General features: G+C 44.6%; 1 protein-coding gene across 7 annotated transcripts in view; it reads left to right on the top strand.

Moving 5' to 3' along the window:
* Positions 1-12770, top strand: part of ddx3xa (DEAD-box helicase 3 X-linked a) — an 82063-nt gene that overhangs the window by 29218 nt on the left and 40075 nt on the right. For all 7 annotated transcript variants that reach the window (XM_069889349.1, XM_069889338.1, XM_069889336.1 and 4 more), the window contains exon 3: positions 98-148. Coding sequence is in view for 5 of the 7 variants with exons in the window: in XM_069889338.1 (XP_069745439.1) it covers positions 98-148 (51 nt within the window). In the remaining 2 variants the exon portion in view is untranslated. The remainder of the gene's footprint in view (positions 1-97; positions 149-12770) is intronic.

The following is a 12770-nucleotide window of genomic DNA, read 5'->3' as shown; positions in this document are numbered from 1 at the left end:
TGTGTGGCGAATTGTTAAGAGAACATGTATTTTGAGAAATGAACAAGAATATTGTAACAAGAAACTAACCAATGTATCTACTTCATTTTTTTTTTAGAAGGTCGTTATATTCCTCCGCATCTAAGAAATAAAGAGGCGTCCAAAAATGGTAAGTAATAACCTTTTCAGAACTAATCTCAATATCTCCTTAAAATATTACTGAGTTCACTTTATGGGGTTACACTTGAAATTTATTTGATTACGATCAAGTATTCGTAGGGTTGCACACAACTGATTATTGCTATTTGTACCCAAAATCTAAAGTATTTTTAAACTTGATGATCGTGCTTGTAATTAAATAATATGTTGTGGATTTTACAACATCATTTGCTCATCAATAATGTTCTGGGTCCAATTTAATTCCATTTTCTTTGTATTCCATTAATTGCTGAAATATGTATTGAAACTATCATTGCTTTTGTTGGTTACAACGTTGAATTTGGATATGTCAGTGTTAGTACTTGTTTTTTTTTGCATCAAAATTTAAGTACAGGTGCAACAGTTTATCCAATGCTAAATTAAAATTGAGGGATTTTGACTCAGCATTTGGATGGTTTATAAACTTGGTTGTGTCTTTCAATTTTTGTCAGTACCTGCAGAACAATGGAACATGGCTTGATGATGGCCTTGGATGAGATGGTGTGGAATAATTCAACATGCCAATGCATCTTCAAATGTTTGAAAAGCATTTTGGGGCAGCATTGAATCCACATTTTGCTCATAACATGGCAATGGGATGGGAATCTAGATAGAATTGTAAAGTAGAAAAGCTAATGGGAAGGATATTTTTGAACGAATGGATGAACCATGGGTGGCATTTTATTACGAAAAGTCAGCAAGGAAAAGGACAAGTGAATCAGTTCAGAAGAAATGCCAAATAGACCCAAAATGGATATTAGTAATTACAACCAAGCAATAGTAGGGGTTTGCCTGAATGTAATCAGAGCATGTAAAAAGGTGAATTGACAGCACAAAAGAATGGGCCACTACTAATATGGTTACAATGAGACAAAGACTAGGAAATGAATATTTTGGGTTACTTGAGATTTTTTTCATGATGGATAAAATGAAAAGTTCCAGTTGTTCTATGAGGTTAGAAGGAGCACAGGATGTCAATGCCCACATTCTATTTAAAAGCCTCTTAAAATGCTATTATGTCTGTTTCCACAAAAACTCTTGCCATGTCTTTCTCCTATGGGAGAAGAAACCTTGTCCTGCTTATCTCCTTTAAACCCATTAAATAACACTCGTATTTGACATGTTTACCTGGGGCTGAGGGAGGGGAGAGGGAGAGAAAGATTTAGACTCTCTCCTTATTTAATAAATCTCTACCAAGTCTGTTAAAAATCTTCTGCTGGAAGAGCCCCCCCACCCCCCGAAGTTCCTACGTCAGGTTCAAATGACCTCTTTTGTAACTGTCCTGTCACTCAGTTTCTCCCATAGTAGAAACATCTCAACATCCACACTGTCACCCCTGAGGATCTTGTTTCAATAAAATCAATCCACATTTTTCTAAATCGAGCATGGGTCTGATTTTTCCAGAATTCTGTTGGGATAAACCTTTCATCCTTGAAATGTTTAAGGGAATGAGAACAACACAGCACTTCAAGAGTGGATTTGAATTAGAATTATAGGAATACTATCCTATTTCTAAACTCAAGCTCTCTTGGAGTAAAGGACAACATGGTACATGCCTTCCTATCTAATTACTGCATCTGCCTGTCTCCTTTGTGATTTGTGGACAAGGAAACAGATCCTCTGAACTTTTAGGGTGGCTCAGTAATGTAGCAGTTAGCATGGGTCCCCAAAGTTGTCAATATTAACTTCTGGGGTTGATGGGGCTATTGAAGGGGTATATAAATGCCCGGTTTGGGGGAGGTGGGGGGCTGTTGACTGAAGTAGAAATTTGGGGACCCCTGACAATTCCCCTCCCACAAACATGGGTCTGTGGGGGCCCCCCTCCCCAGGATGGATTCCATGAAGGGGTTGATTGTCTAAAATGTTTGACGGGGTGGGGGTGCTGGGTTAGCATTATGCTATCACATAGCCACAGGTTTGAATCTGCAGCTGTCTGTGAGGAGTTTACGTTTTCCCTGTGATTGTGTGGGTTTCTTCAAGGTGGTCAGGTTTCCTTCCATGGTCCAAAGAACTACAGTGCTCGATTGTCACAGGTATAATTGGGCTTGGGCTGGGAGGGCGGGTTATCATGCTATATCTCCATGAAACTATGAAATCTACTATGTCTTTACATTTGAATCCCATTCTCCCAGTTGATTCCTATTACTAAAGTGTTGACCATGTAGAGGCTGAATCGAACTGGCTCAGGAGGTTACGAGTGACGTCATGATGTCACAATGCGATGATATAATTTGGAACATGGGTTTTTAAAGCTGCAGGTGACTGAGTAAACGACTTTTACTGAACTTTGACTTGATTACGTCTGATCATCTTCTCAGTCTTCATTTTGCACTGCAACACAGCTGCTATATTGGTGACCTTAACGGGCCCAAATGGATTTTGGAGCTACATGGACAATACAGAGGTTTCTCTCAAACCTTTGGACCACTCAACCTGAAGTTTCGTCTGGGCAGGCTGAGGTGTAGTTCCACATTCGCAAGGTAGAAGTGGATGCCAGTAAATACTATAGTGGTAAGTGCCCTCGACCAGGACATGACTGGTTAAGTAAGTGAATTTCCTTTGGGACCCACCAGCTCTTGGCAAGTATGAAGCTCTAAAAGCCCTCCTTCTCAAGATTTACTGTCTCTCATGGCGTGAGCAGGCTGCACAGCTGCTCCATGTTGGCCTGGGGGACCGCACCCCTTTGTAGTTAATGAACAACATGTTGGCACTGGCAGACGGCCATAGACCTTGCTTGCTCTTCGAGCAATTGTCTATAGAGCATATGCCAGAAGGCATCTGCCTTATGTTGGCTGACAAGGACTTTGATACCTCTCGAACAGCAGCCGCCTGTGCAGACATTCTGTGGCGTGCGAAACAGGAAGGCCCGCAAAAATTATGGTGCTTCACACCCAAAGACACCTGCTCCACCAGTACCAGCGGCAAGGGCACACATGCCCCCGGGCAAGCATGACTGTGACAACCACCTGGTGTTTTCAACATCAACACTGGGGTTTTGGAGCTTGCCACTGCCGCCACCCCATGCACTTTTCCGGGAAAACGCCATTGCCTGTCATCACTAAGGTGGCTGGCTGGCCACCGTAGCAGCCTACTTTACGTCTGGGATGAACTCCCCAAGTGCAAATTTCTAGTTGACACGTGTACAGAGGTTAGTGTCATTCCTTCCTTCAGGCTTTGACACCTGTACCAGGAGCATGGGTCTGGCGCTCACTGCAGTGAATAAGTTTGATTTGTATGTACAGCACACAGACTGTACCCCTGAAATTTGGCAACAATAAGTTCACATGGAAGCTTCATTCTTGCTCCTGTGTTCTGGCTGTTGCTGGGTGTCGACTTCCTCAGAGCCCATTCACTGATGGTGGACTTAAAGGGGTGCTGGGTGGTGAACAGCACAATGTTCCAAACATGGTGTTGCACACCACATCCTCACCCAAGGACCTCCTCTACATGTCCGAGCCTGCCGCCTAACAAAACCAGAGTTCTACAAAATGACTTTCCCGCTACATATGGTGCCCCCAAAGCCACGGGAGGCTTGCAGGGATTACAGGTGTCTCAATGACACTGCCACTGCAGACTACTACCCTGTGCCCTGTATACAGGACTTCACAACTAATCTTAATTGGGCCCGTATAATTTCTAAAATTGACTTGGTGTGTGGTACCACCAAATACCTGTACACCCAGAGGACCCCAAGACTGCCATCATAACACTCTTTGGCCTCTTTGAATTTTTGAGAATGCCTTTTGGGCTCAGGAATGATGCACAAGCATTCCAGCAAATGTTGAACACAGTTGGGCGTGGCATGGAGTTCATTTTTGTATATTTGGATGACATATTCTTTGCCAGCCACTCCCACAAAGAGTACCTGCAACATCTGCATTTACTCTGCGCCACCTACAGGAGTTCTGGCAAACTGAACCCTACCAAATGCAAATTCGGACAATCAGATCTGCAGCCGGGATGTTGTTTCATTGCCCAGAAATGTGGAAACCATTCTCAAATTCCTGAGGCCCAATACGATCAAAGGACTCCAGGAATTTGTGGGGATGGTCAATTTCTATTGCCACTTTCTATACTTTGCAGCTCGTATTGTGAAATCCCTCTTTGGCCTCGTGTCCAGCGATGCCAAAGAACTCAAGTGGACAAAGGAGACGATGGTAGCATTCTAGTAGACCAAAGACACCCTAGCGAAGGTAACATTGCTGGTCAATCCACAAATGGATGCGGGATCTTGGAACAGTACACCATTGGACAATGAAAGTCTCTAGCTTTTTTTAGAAGGCGCCTCTGGAAACTAAATGCAGCACATTCGATAGGAAACTGCTGGCACTGTACCTAGCAGACATTTCTGCTATTTTTTTGGAAGGCGGGGACTTTTTTCCTGACCCCAGACCACTAACTTTAGCCTTTTTGAAGGCATCAGGTCCTTGGTCAGCCTGCCAGCAATGCCACCTATATTGAGTATCTGAATTTTCAACCAGGAATAAGCTTATCTCCGGTAAGAGTAATGTGGAGGCTGATGCCCTGTCCCGTTCCTCTGTTCAAACAGTATGTGCCCTCTCTCCAGGCGTAAATTACATGACGCTTGCCAAAGCTTAGCGCCAGGACGATGAACTTGTATGGCTTACAGATCTCTGTCATGAACCTGCAACTCGAAGATGTAGTCTTTGAACTGCAAGGTACCACTCTCCTGTGCGATGTTTCCAGAGGTCAGCCTTGCCCTATTGTCCCTGTTGTGTGGAAACGTTGCATTTTTGATGCCATTCGCGGACTGTCCCACCTCTCCATTCAAGTGACGGTCTGCTTAATAGCCAACCTGTTTTTTGAGTCCAATGGCATGGATTCAAAGATTTAAAAAAACTGGTCATGTACCGGGCAAGACGTGTCCAGGCTGCCAATTTGCAAAAGTGCCAAGGCACTTGAAGGCTTCATTTTAGTCTTTCCAGCCACCATGGTGCAGATTCAACTCTGTGTGTGTGTGTGTGTGTGTGTGTGTGGATGCTGTTGGCCTGCTTCTAGTAGAGAGCAGCAGTGGCCCCGGCCCCGGTCTGGGCGAAGGGTAGGCGGCAGCGGCCCCGATCTGGGCAGGAGCAAGGGGGAGACGGCGGCCCTGGCCTCGGTCGAGTGAGGCAGGTGGAGGCCCCGATACGCAGAGAGTGGGAGGCGGCGGCCGCAGTCCGGGCACAGGGAGAGCTGCGGCGGCCTCGGCCCCGGTCCGGGCAGTATGGACCGACCTAGGAGGGGAGGCAGACCCCTCCAGCCCAGGTAATAAACCTGCATAGGAGAAGGCCACTCCGATAGAAAACCTATGACCCAAGGACCTCGCTGCCACGTCCCATCTTGCTTGGCCACGGCACACGAACCATGGGTGTAAAGGGTGGGGCCAGTACTGCGCGCACTGCACTCCACCTAAAAGCTCCTTTGCGCAGGCCCGAGGACAGGTCCACGTCCTCCCCCTCAAAAGATGCTCACAAACTCAAGCTAGCATGCTGGAACATCAGAACCATGCTAGACAAGGCTGATAGCCACCGACCTGAACGTCGGTCTGCCCTCATTGCACATGAACTCCTCAGACTTGACATCGACATAACCGCTCTCAGTGAAGTCCGCCTGGCAGATGTAGGCAGCCTCCAAGAACGCGGCGCGGGCTACACACTCTACTGGTCTGGCAAGCCTTCGGATGAACGATGCCTATCTGGTGTAGGCTTCATGGTCAAGAGCTTCATTGCCTCCAAACTCGAAAACCTTCCGACAGGCCACTTGGACCGAATCATGTCCATGCGACTCCCCCTTCAAAACAAGCGTTGCATCACCCTCATCAGTGTCTATGCTCCAACCCTCCAGGCGGAACCAGCAGAAAAGGACAAGTTCTACACCAACCTGCGCAACCTCATCCAATGCACCCCTACAGCCGACAAGGTTGTCATCCTTGGCGACTTCAACGCTCGCGTCGGCAAAGACTCAGAAACCTGGCCAGGAATCCTAGGCAAGCATGGCGTCGGCAAGTGCAACGACAATGGGCGCCTCCTGTTGGAGCTCTGCGCAGAACAGCGGCTTGTCATTACAAACACCCTTTTTCAGCAGAGGGATAGCCTTAAGACTACCTGGATGCATCCCCGATCCAAACACTGGCACCTCCTGGACTACATCCTGGTGCGAGAAAGTGACAAACGAGATGTGCTCCACACCAGGGTCATGCCCAGCGCGGAATGCCACACTGACCACCGGCTGGTTTGCTGCAAGCTCAACCTTCACTTCAAGCCAAAGCCCAGGAACAATAAAGCACCCAGAAAGAGGTTCAATGTTGGAAACCTGCAGTCAGACGAAGCGAGAGGAAACTTCCAGGCAAACCTCAAAGCAAAGCTCGACGATGCAACCCGCCTCACGGACCCGTCCCCTGAAACCCTCTGGGATCAGTTGAAGACTACCATACTGCAATCCACTGAAGAGGTACTGGGCTTCTCCTCCAGGAAAAACAAGGACTGGTTTGACGAAAACAGCCAGGAAATCCAGGAGCTGCTGGCAAAGAAGCGAGCTGCCCACCAGGCTCACCTTACAAAGCCGACCTGGCCAGAGAAGAAACAAGCCTTCCGTCGCGCATGCAGCCATCTTCAGGGCAAACTCCGGGAGATCCAAAATGAGTGGTGGACTAGCCTCGCCAAACGAACCCAGCTCAGCGCGGATATTGGCGACTTCAGGGGTTTCTACGAGGCTCTAAAGGCTGTGTACGGCCCCTCACCCCAAGTCCAAAGCCCGCTGCGCAGCTCAGACGGCAAAGTCCTCCTCAGCGACAAGATCTCCATCCTCAACCGATGGTCAGAACGCTTCCAATCTCTTTTCAGTGCCAACCGCTCAGTCCAGATTCCGCCCTGCTCCAGCTCCCTCAACAGCCCCTAGGCTAGAGCTGGATGAGGTCCTCACCCAGGATGAGACATATAAGGCAATCGAACAACTGAAAAGTGGCAAAGCAGCAGGTATGGATGGAATCCCCCCAGAGGTCTGGAAGGCTGGCGGCAAAACTCTGCATGCCAAACTGCATGAGTTTTTCAAGCTTTGTTGGGACCAAGGAAAACTACCTCAGGACCTTCGTGATGCCACCATCATCACCCTGTACAAAAACAAAGGTGAGAAATCAGACTGCTCAAACTACAGGGGAATCACGCTGCTCTCCATTGCAGGCAAAATCTTCGCTAGGATTCTACTTAATAGAATAATACCTAGTGTCGCCGAGAATATTCTCCCAGAATCACAGTGCGGCTTTCGCGCAAACAGAGGAACGACTGACATGGTCTTTGCCCTCAGACAGCTCCAAGAAAAGTGCAGAGAACAAAACAAAGGACTCTACATCACCTTTGTTGACCTCACCAAAGCCTTCGACACCGTGAGCAGGAAAGGGCTTTGGGAAATACTAGATCGCATCGGATGTCCCCCAAAGTTCCTCAACATGATTATCCAACTGCACGAAAATCAACAAGGTCGGGTCAGATACAGCAATGAGCTCTCTGAACCCTTCTCCATTAACAATGGCGTGAAGCAAGGCTGTGTTCTCGCACCAACCCTCTTTTCAATCTTCTTCAGCATGATGCTGAACCAAGCCATGAAAGACCCCAACAATGAAGACGCTGTTTACATCCAGTACCGCACGGATGGCAGTCTCTTCAATCTGAGGCGCCTGCAAGCTCACACCAAGACACAAGAGAAACTTGTCCGTGAACTACTCTTTGCAGACGATGCCGTTTTAGTTGCCCATTCAGAGCCAGCTCTTCAGCGCTTGACGTCCTGCTTTGCGGAAACTGCCAAAATGTTTGGCCTGGAAGTCAGCCTGAAGAAAACTGAGGTCCTCCATCAGCCAGCTCCCCACCATGACTACCAGCCCCCCCACATCTCCATCGGGCACACAAAACTCAAAACGGTCAACCAGTTTACCTATCTCGGCTGCACCATTTCATCAGATGCAAGGATCGACAATGAGATAGACAACAGACTCGCCAAGGCAAATAGCGCCTTTGGAAGACTGCACAAAAGAGTCTGGAAAAACAACCAACTGAAAAACCTCACAAAGATAAGCGTGTACAGAGCAGTTGTCATACCCACACTCCTGTTCGGCTCCGAATCATGGGTCCTCTACCGGCATCACCTACGGCTCCTAGAACGCTTCCACCAGCGTTGTCTCCGCTCCATCCTCAACATCCATTGGAGCGCTTTCATCCCTAACGTCGAAGTACTCGAGATGGCAGAGGTCGACAGCATCGAGTCCACGCTGCTGAAGATCCAGCTGCGCTGGGTGGGTCACGTCTCCAGAATGGAGGACCATCGCCTTCCCAAGATCGAGTTATATGGCGAGCTCTCCACTGGCCACCGTGACAGAGGTGCACCAAAGAAAAGGTACAAGGACTGCCTAAAGAAATCTCTTGGTGCCTGCCACATTGACCACCGCCAGTGGGCTGATATCGCCTCAAACCGTGCATCTTGGCGCCTCACAGTTTGGCGGGCAGCAACCTCCTTTGAAGAAGACCGCAGAGCCCACCTCACTGACAAAAGGCAAAGGAGGAAAAACCCAACACCCAACCCCAACCAACCATTTTTCCCCTGCAGCCGCTGCAACCGTGTCTGCCTGTCCCGCATCGGACTTGTCAGCCACAAACGAGCCTGCAGCTGACGTGGACTTTTACCCCCTCCATAAATCTTCGTCCGCGAAGCCAAGCCAAAGAAAGAAGGAGTATCTCAAGGGTCTGCGTACTTGTTAATAGTCATCAACAGATTCACTAGGTGGCTGGAAGCAGTTCCTACGATAGACTCATCGACTGATTCATGCGCTAGAGCTTTTATTTCTGCCTGGGTATCTTGGTTCATCTTATCCACATAAGTCACCTCTTACAGAGGCCCAAAGTTTACCCCTGCACTCTGGGCCATTTTGTTGCGACTGCTGGGAATGCAGCTCCACCACGTGACAGCCTAGCACCTGCAGTTGAATGGCCTGGTTCTATGGACATGCACTGATGGCCTGCCTTGAGGGACCTGATTGGGTGGATGAATTGCTTTGGATCCTCCTGGGAATAAGAACAGCACCCAAGGAGGATCTCAACTCCTCATCAGCTGAGTTGGTTGTGGAATCCTGCTCATTTTACCTGGGGAGTTCATGCCTGCAGCACATGGACAGAAGATGCCACTGACTGAAGTCTTATGTAGAATGTGGGAGTGGCTTGGAAAATTGGCCCCAGTTTCCAAGTCGAATTGTGGAACAATGACACCCTTCATCCCAAAGGAATTCCAAGACTGAGTTTGTGTTTGCATAGATGCACACAGGCCACCCTTAGAGAGGACGTGTGAGGTGGCCCTTCAGAGTGCTGCAAAACAATCGTAAAACTTGTGTACTGGATATTGGTGGGGGGGGGGGGGGGGGAATATCCAGAGAAATTTATGATTGATTGACTGAAGTCCACTCATCTCGCCCAAGAGTGGTGGACAATCATGGCACCAGAGGTTTAGCCTTCTATCGTTGGTGGTGGGAGGGGGGAGGAGACATGACGATGTAGCGGCTTACTGGAGGCTTGATTGAACCAGCTCAGAGGTTCCAAGTGACGTTATGATGTCACAATGTGATCATGTCATTTGGAATGTGATGTTTTCAAAAGCTTCAGGTGACTGAGTAAAATATTATTTTCTTGTTCTTCATTTTGCTCTGCGACACAGTTGCAACGACCTCAAAACTTGGCATTAAATTCCATTTGCCAAGTTTTTACCACTTACTCAACCTATGTCCTGTGCACAATCCAAATCTCCTCATCATGTGCCCTGCCAACTATTTTGTTATCAAACTTGGACACCTTGCACTTTGCCTCTCTGGGTGATCAATTTAAGCCATTAAAAAAAAAGCTCATCTTGAGACACTCCACTGCATACCTTTTATGTGCAGCCTTGTCAGTGTTAAATCTGAGTACCTCGCATCTACAGGTTTTTCTCAATAGTCTTTCTCTATAGCCTGTTTGTCAGACATGATTTCTTGTGAATTAGATGATACTGACCTGGTTTGATTATATTAAGCTTTTAGCTGGCATAAGTACAGTTCTTTCAAATAATCATTTCCATGCTAATCATTTGACTTGTTTATACCAGTTCCTTTTTTGTAGGGGTGCATAATATAAAAAGGGATAAATTAGTCATTTTGGTTTTGCAATGGATAATGTGTGTCACAGGGATCAGTGCTGATTTCACTTTTTTGATCAATAATTACTTTTATGAAGGGATCATGTATAGTAGTCAGTGCTGATGGGAAAAGTTGATGATCACCAAGGATTTACAGGTTGAGAGAGCAGGAAATTGATAGATATTGTGGAGAAGGGGAAGTAAAGCAAATCAGCCTCAAGGCAAGTTGTGGCAGAAAAGCTCATCCAGAAATATAGAAAGTGCAGTTGGAAGTGGTTTCCCAAGTAGACTAATTTCACTAGCAAATTGGCCCTGTTGTCTTGGGGACTTGCATGCATTTAGGAACGTTGCATGAACATGATAATTTCACAATTCTTAGGTACAAAAGATTGCCAACAGAGTAAATTCACTTTTCAAGTTTTACTTGCTGTGGTTATAAAAGCCTGCTTCAGATCAGCTTCCACAAATATATTAATAGGACCATAATTGTTTTTCATGTTGCATTTCATATGCTTTATGCCACTTTATGCTAGCTATCCAAGAATGTTATCAACTAAAATTCATTTTGAGGTGTTGCATAACAAGTCCAGGCAGCAAAACAATACATGGTAGTGCCATTTTTCTTCTCTCTCCAACTAGAGTTTTTGGAACAAGTGCAAATTTGACAATCATGATTTTTGTTCCTTTGATATGATTGACTTTTGAGTCTGATCTCAGAAGTTGGTATTTGTACAGTTTTCATTTGTACATCCTATTATAGCATCTGTTTTAACTTGGTGCTTATTTAGGCATTGAAATGAGCATTCAGTACAGAAACGTGGAATAATTACTAGTTGCTCTGTTAAGAGGACTGATCCTCCAGTGTTGATTAAAGGTTAAATTTAGCTGGAAAGCTAGCAGTACAACAACAAAGGCCATTGGAATGATGGTTACTTTTATGATTTGGGGCATAAATTGAAATTGAGGAGGCAACGTCAGGTATATGTTAAATGACTATGGAATTTGCTGTGAATTATATAATTCTCCCTTTTGAACCAGCTGAGAATGATTGACACTTATTCAATAGGCAAATACTTCAATAATAGTCAAGAGTACTAACAAGACTTCAGAAATATTCCATGTGAACATTTAGAATTATTAGCTTGTGGCTGTATTTACTATTGATATCTAGGCTAAATGTGTTTTGCTGGGTTCATGAATTAGTTCCAGATATTGTAGCTTGTTCCTCATGTTTAAAAATATTTAAATTTAATACATTAATTAATATCTAAATACAAGATTGTCTTCCATTCAAATCTAAACAATAATGCATATTTTATACCCCCTACCCACACCGTCCCCCAAAATAATAACCCCAAAAAGTAAAACAAAGTATAGAAAAAAAAGAAATGGATACAAAATATAAAAGTAAGAAAAATACATCTGGTTATAAAATTACAATCAATTTCATTAAATTTTTCCTCTATATGCTCCAAGGAGTTGATAAGGTTTTAAGGTTAAGGGGATAATTTCATAATGTGATAACTACAGTATGTAGATATGGGCACCAAATTTTAAAGAAATTATCCTATTTATTCCTTAAATTGTACATAAATTTTTTTCAAGTGGAATACTACTATGTATTTCAGCATGCCATCTATCCATTTCCAAATTTGAATCTGATTTCCATGACACTGCTATGCATTTAGTTGCAACTGCCAGTGCAATTTTCACAAATTACTTTTGAAACCTATTAAATTTAAATTTTGACCTAATCTCAGATATATTATGTAATGGGAAAAGTATTGGATCTTGAGGAAATTTAACTAGTAACCTGTTCTAAAAAATACTGCTAATTTCATTCAAAAAGTTCTCAATCTTGAACATAAACAAGTAGAATGCCTTGATTACACCTAAATCATTGATAAATATGATTTCAACCTATTAAATTTCTGTAAAGTAAGATGTAATTGATTATAAAAGTTATATTGAACCAATCAATACCTAACATTTGTGCTTGTCATACTATCTTGATGCAATTCCAACCAATTTTTCTCTCCAATACTTTCATTCAGATCAATTTCCCATCTTTGTCTAGATCTTTGAGTTCCTTGATTCCGTGTTCCCTTTTGCAATAATGAATACTTTCAAATGATCAAATGTCATTGTTTCTCCCTTCAAACAATCCATTATTCTCCTAATTCCTTTACTAGACAATTATTAAAAAGTCTGTTATTCATTGATTCAAAATACTTATTCCTTTTAAAATGGCATTTTTGATATCCTGTAATTCCTCGTTCCCAATTCCATATATCAAATGTTTGAACAATGGTGTTTCTCTAATTATTATTCTCCTATTTATATGTAAAATCTTCAGGTATTTTCTCCACTATTTTATCCATCTCTATTTTAATCCATGCTGGTTTTTATCCCTCTTCAAAAAGGGAAGAAAGAAATCTCAGTTGTGC

The sequence above is a fragment of the Narcine bancroftii genome, chromosome 7, assembly GCF_036971445.1.
Source record: "Narcine bancroftii isolate sNarBan1 chromosome 7, sNarBan1.hap1, whole genome shotgun sequence".
NCBI classification, from domain to species: Eukaryota; Metazoa; Chordata; class Chondrichthyes; order Torpediniformes; family Narcinidae; genus Narcine; species Narcine bancroftii.
Note: the sequence above shows the minus strand (reverse complement) of the source record. Positions and strands in the feature narration are given on the sequence as shown.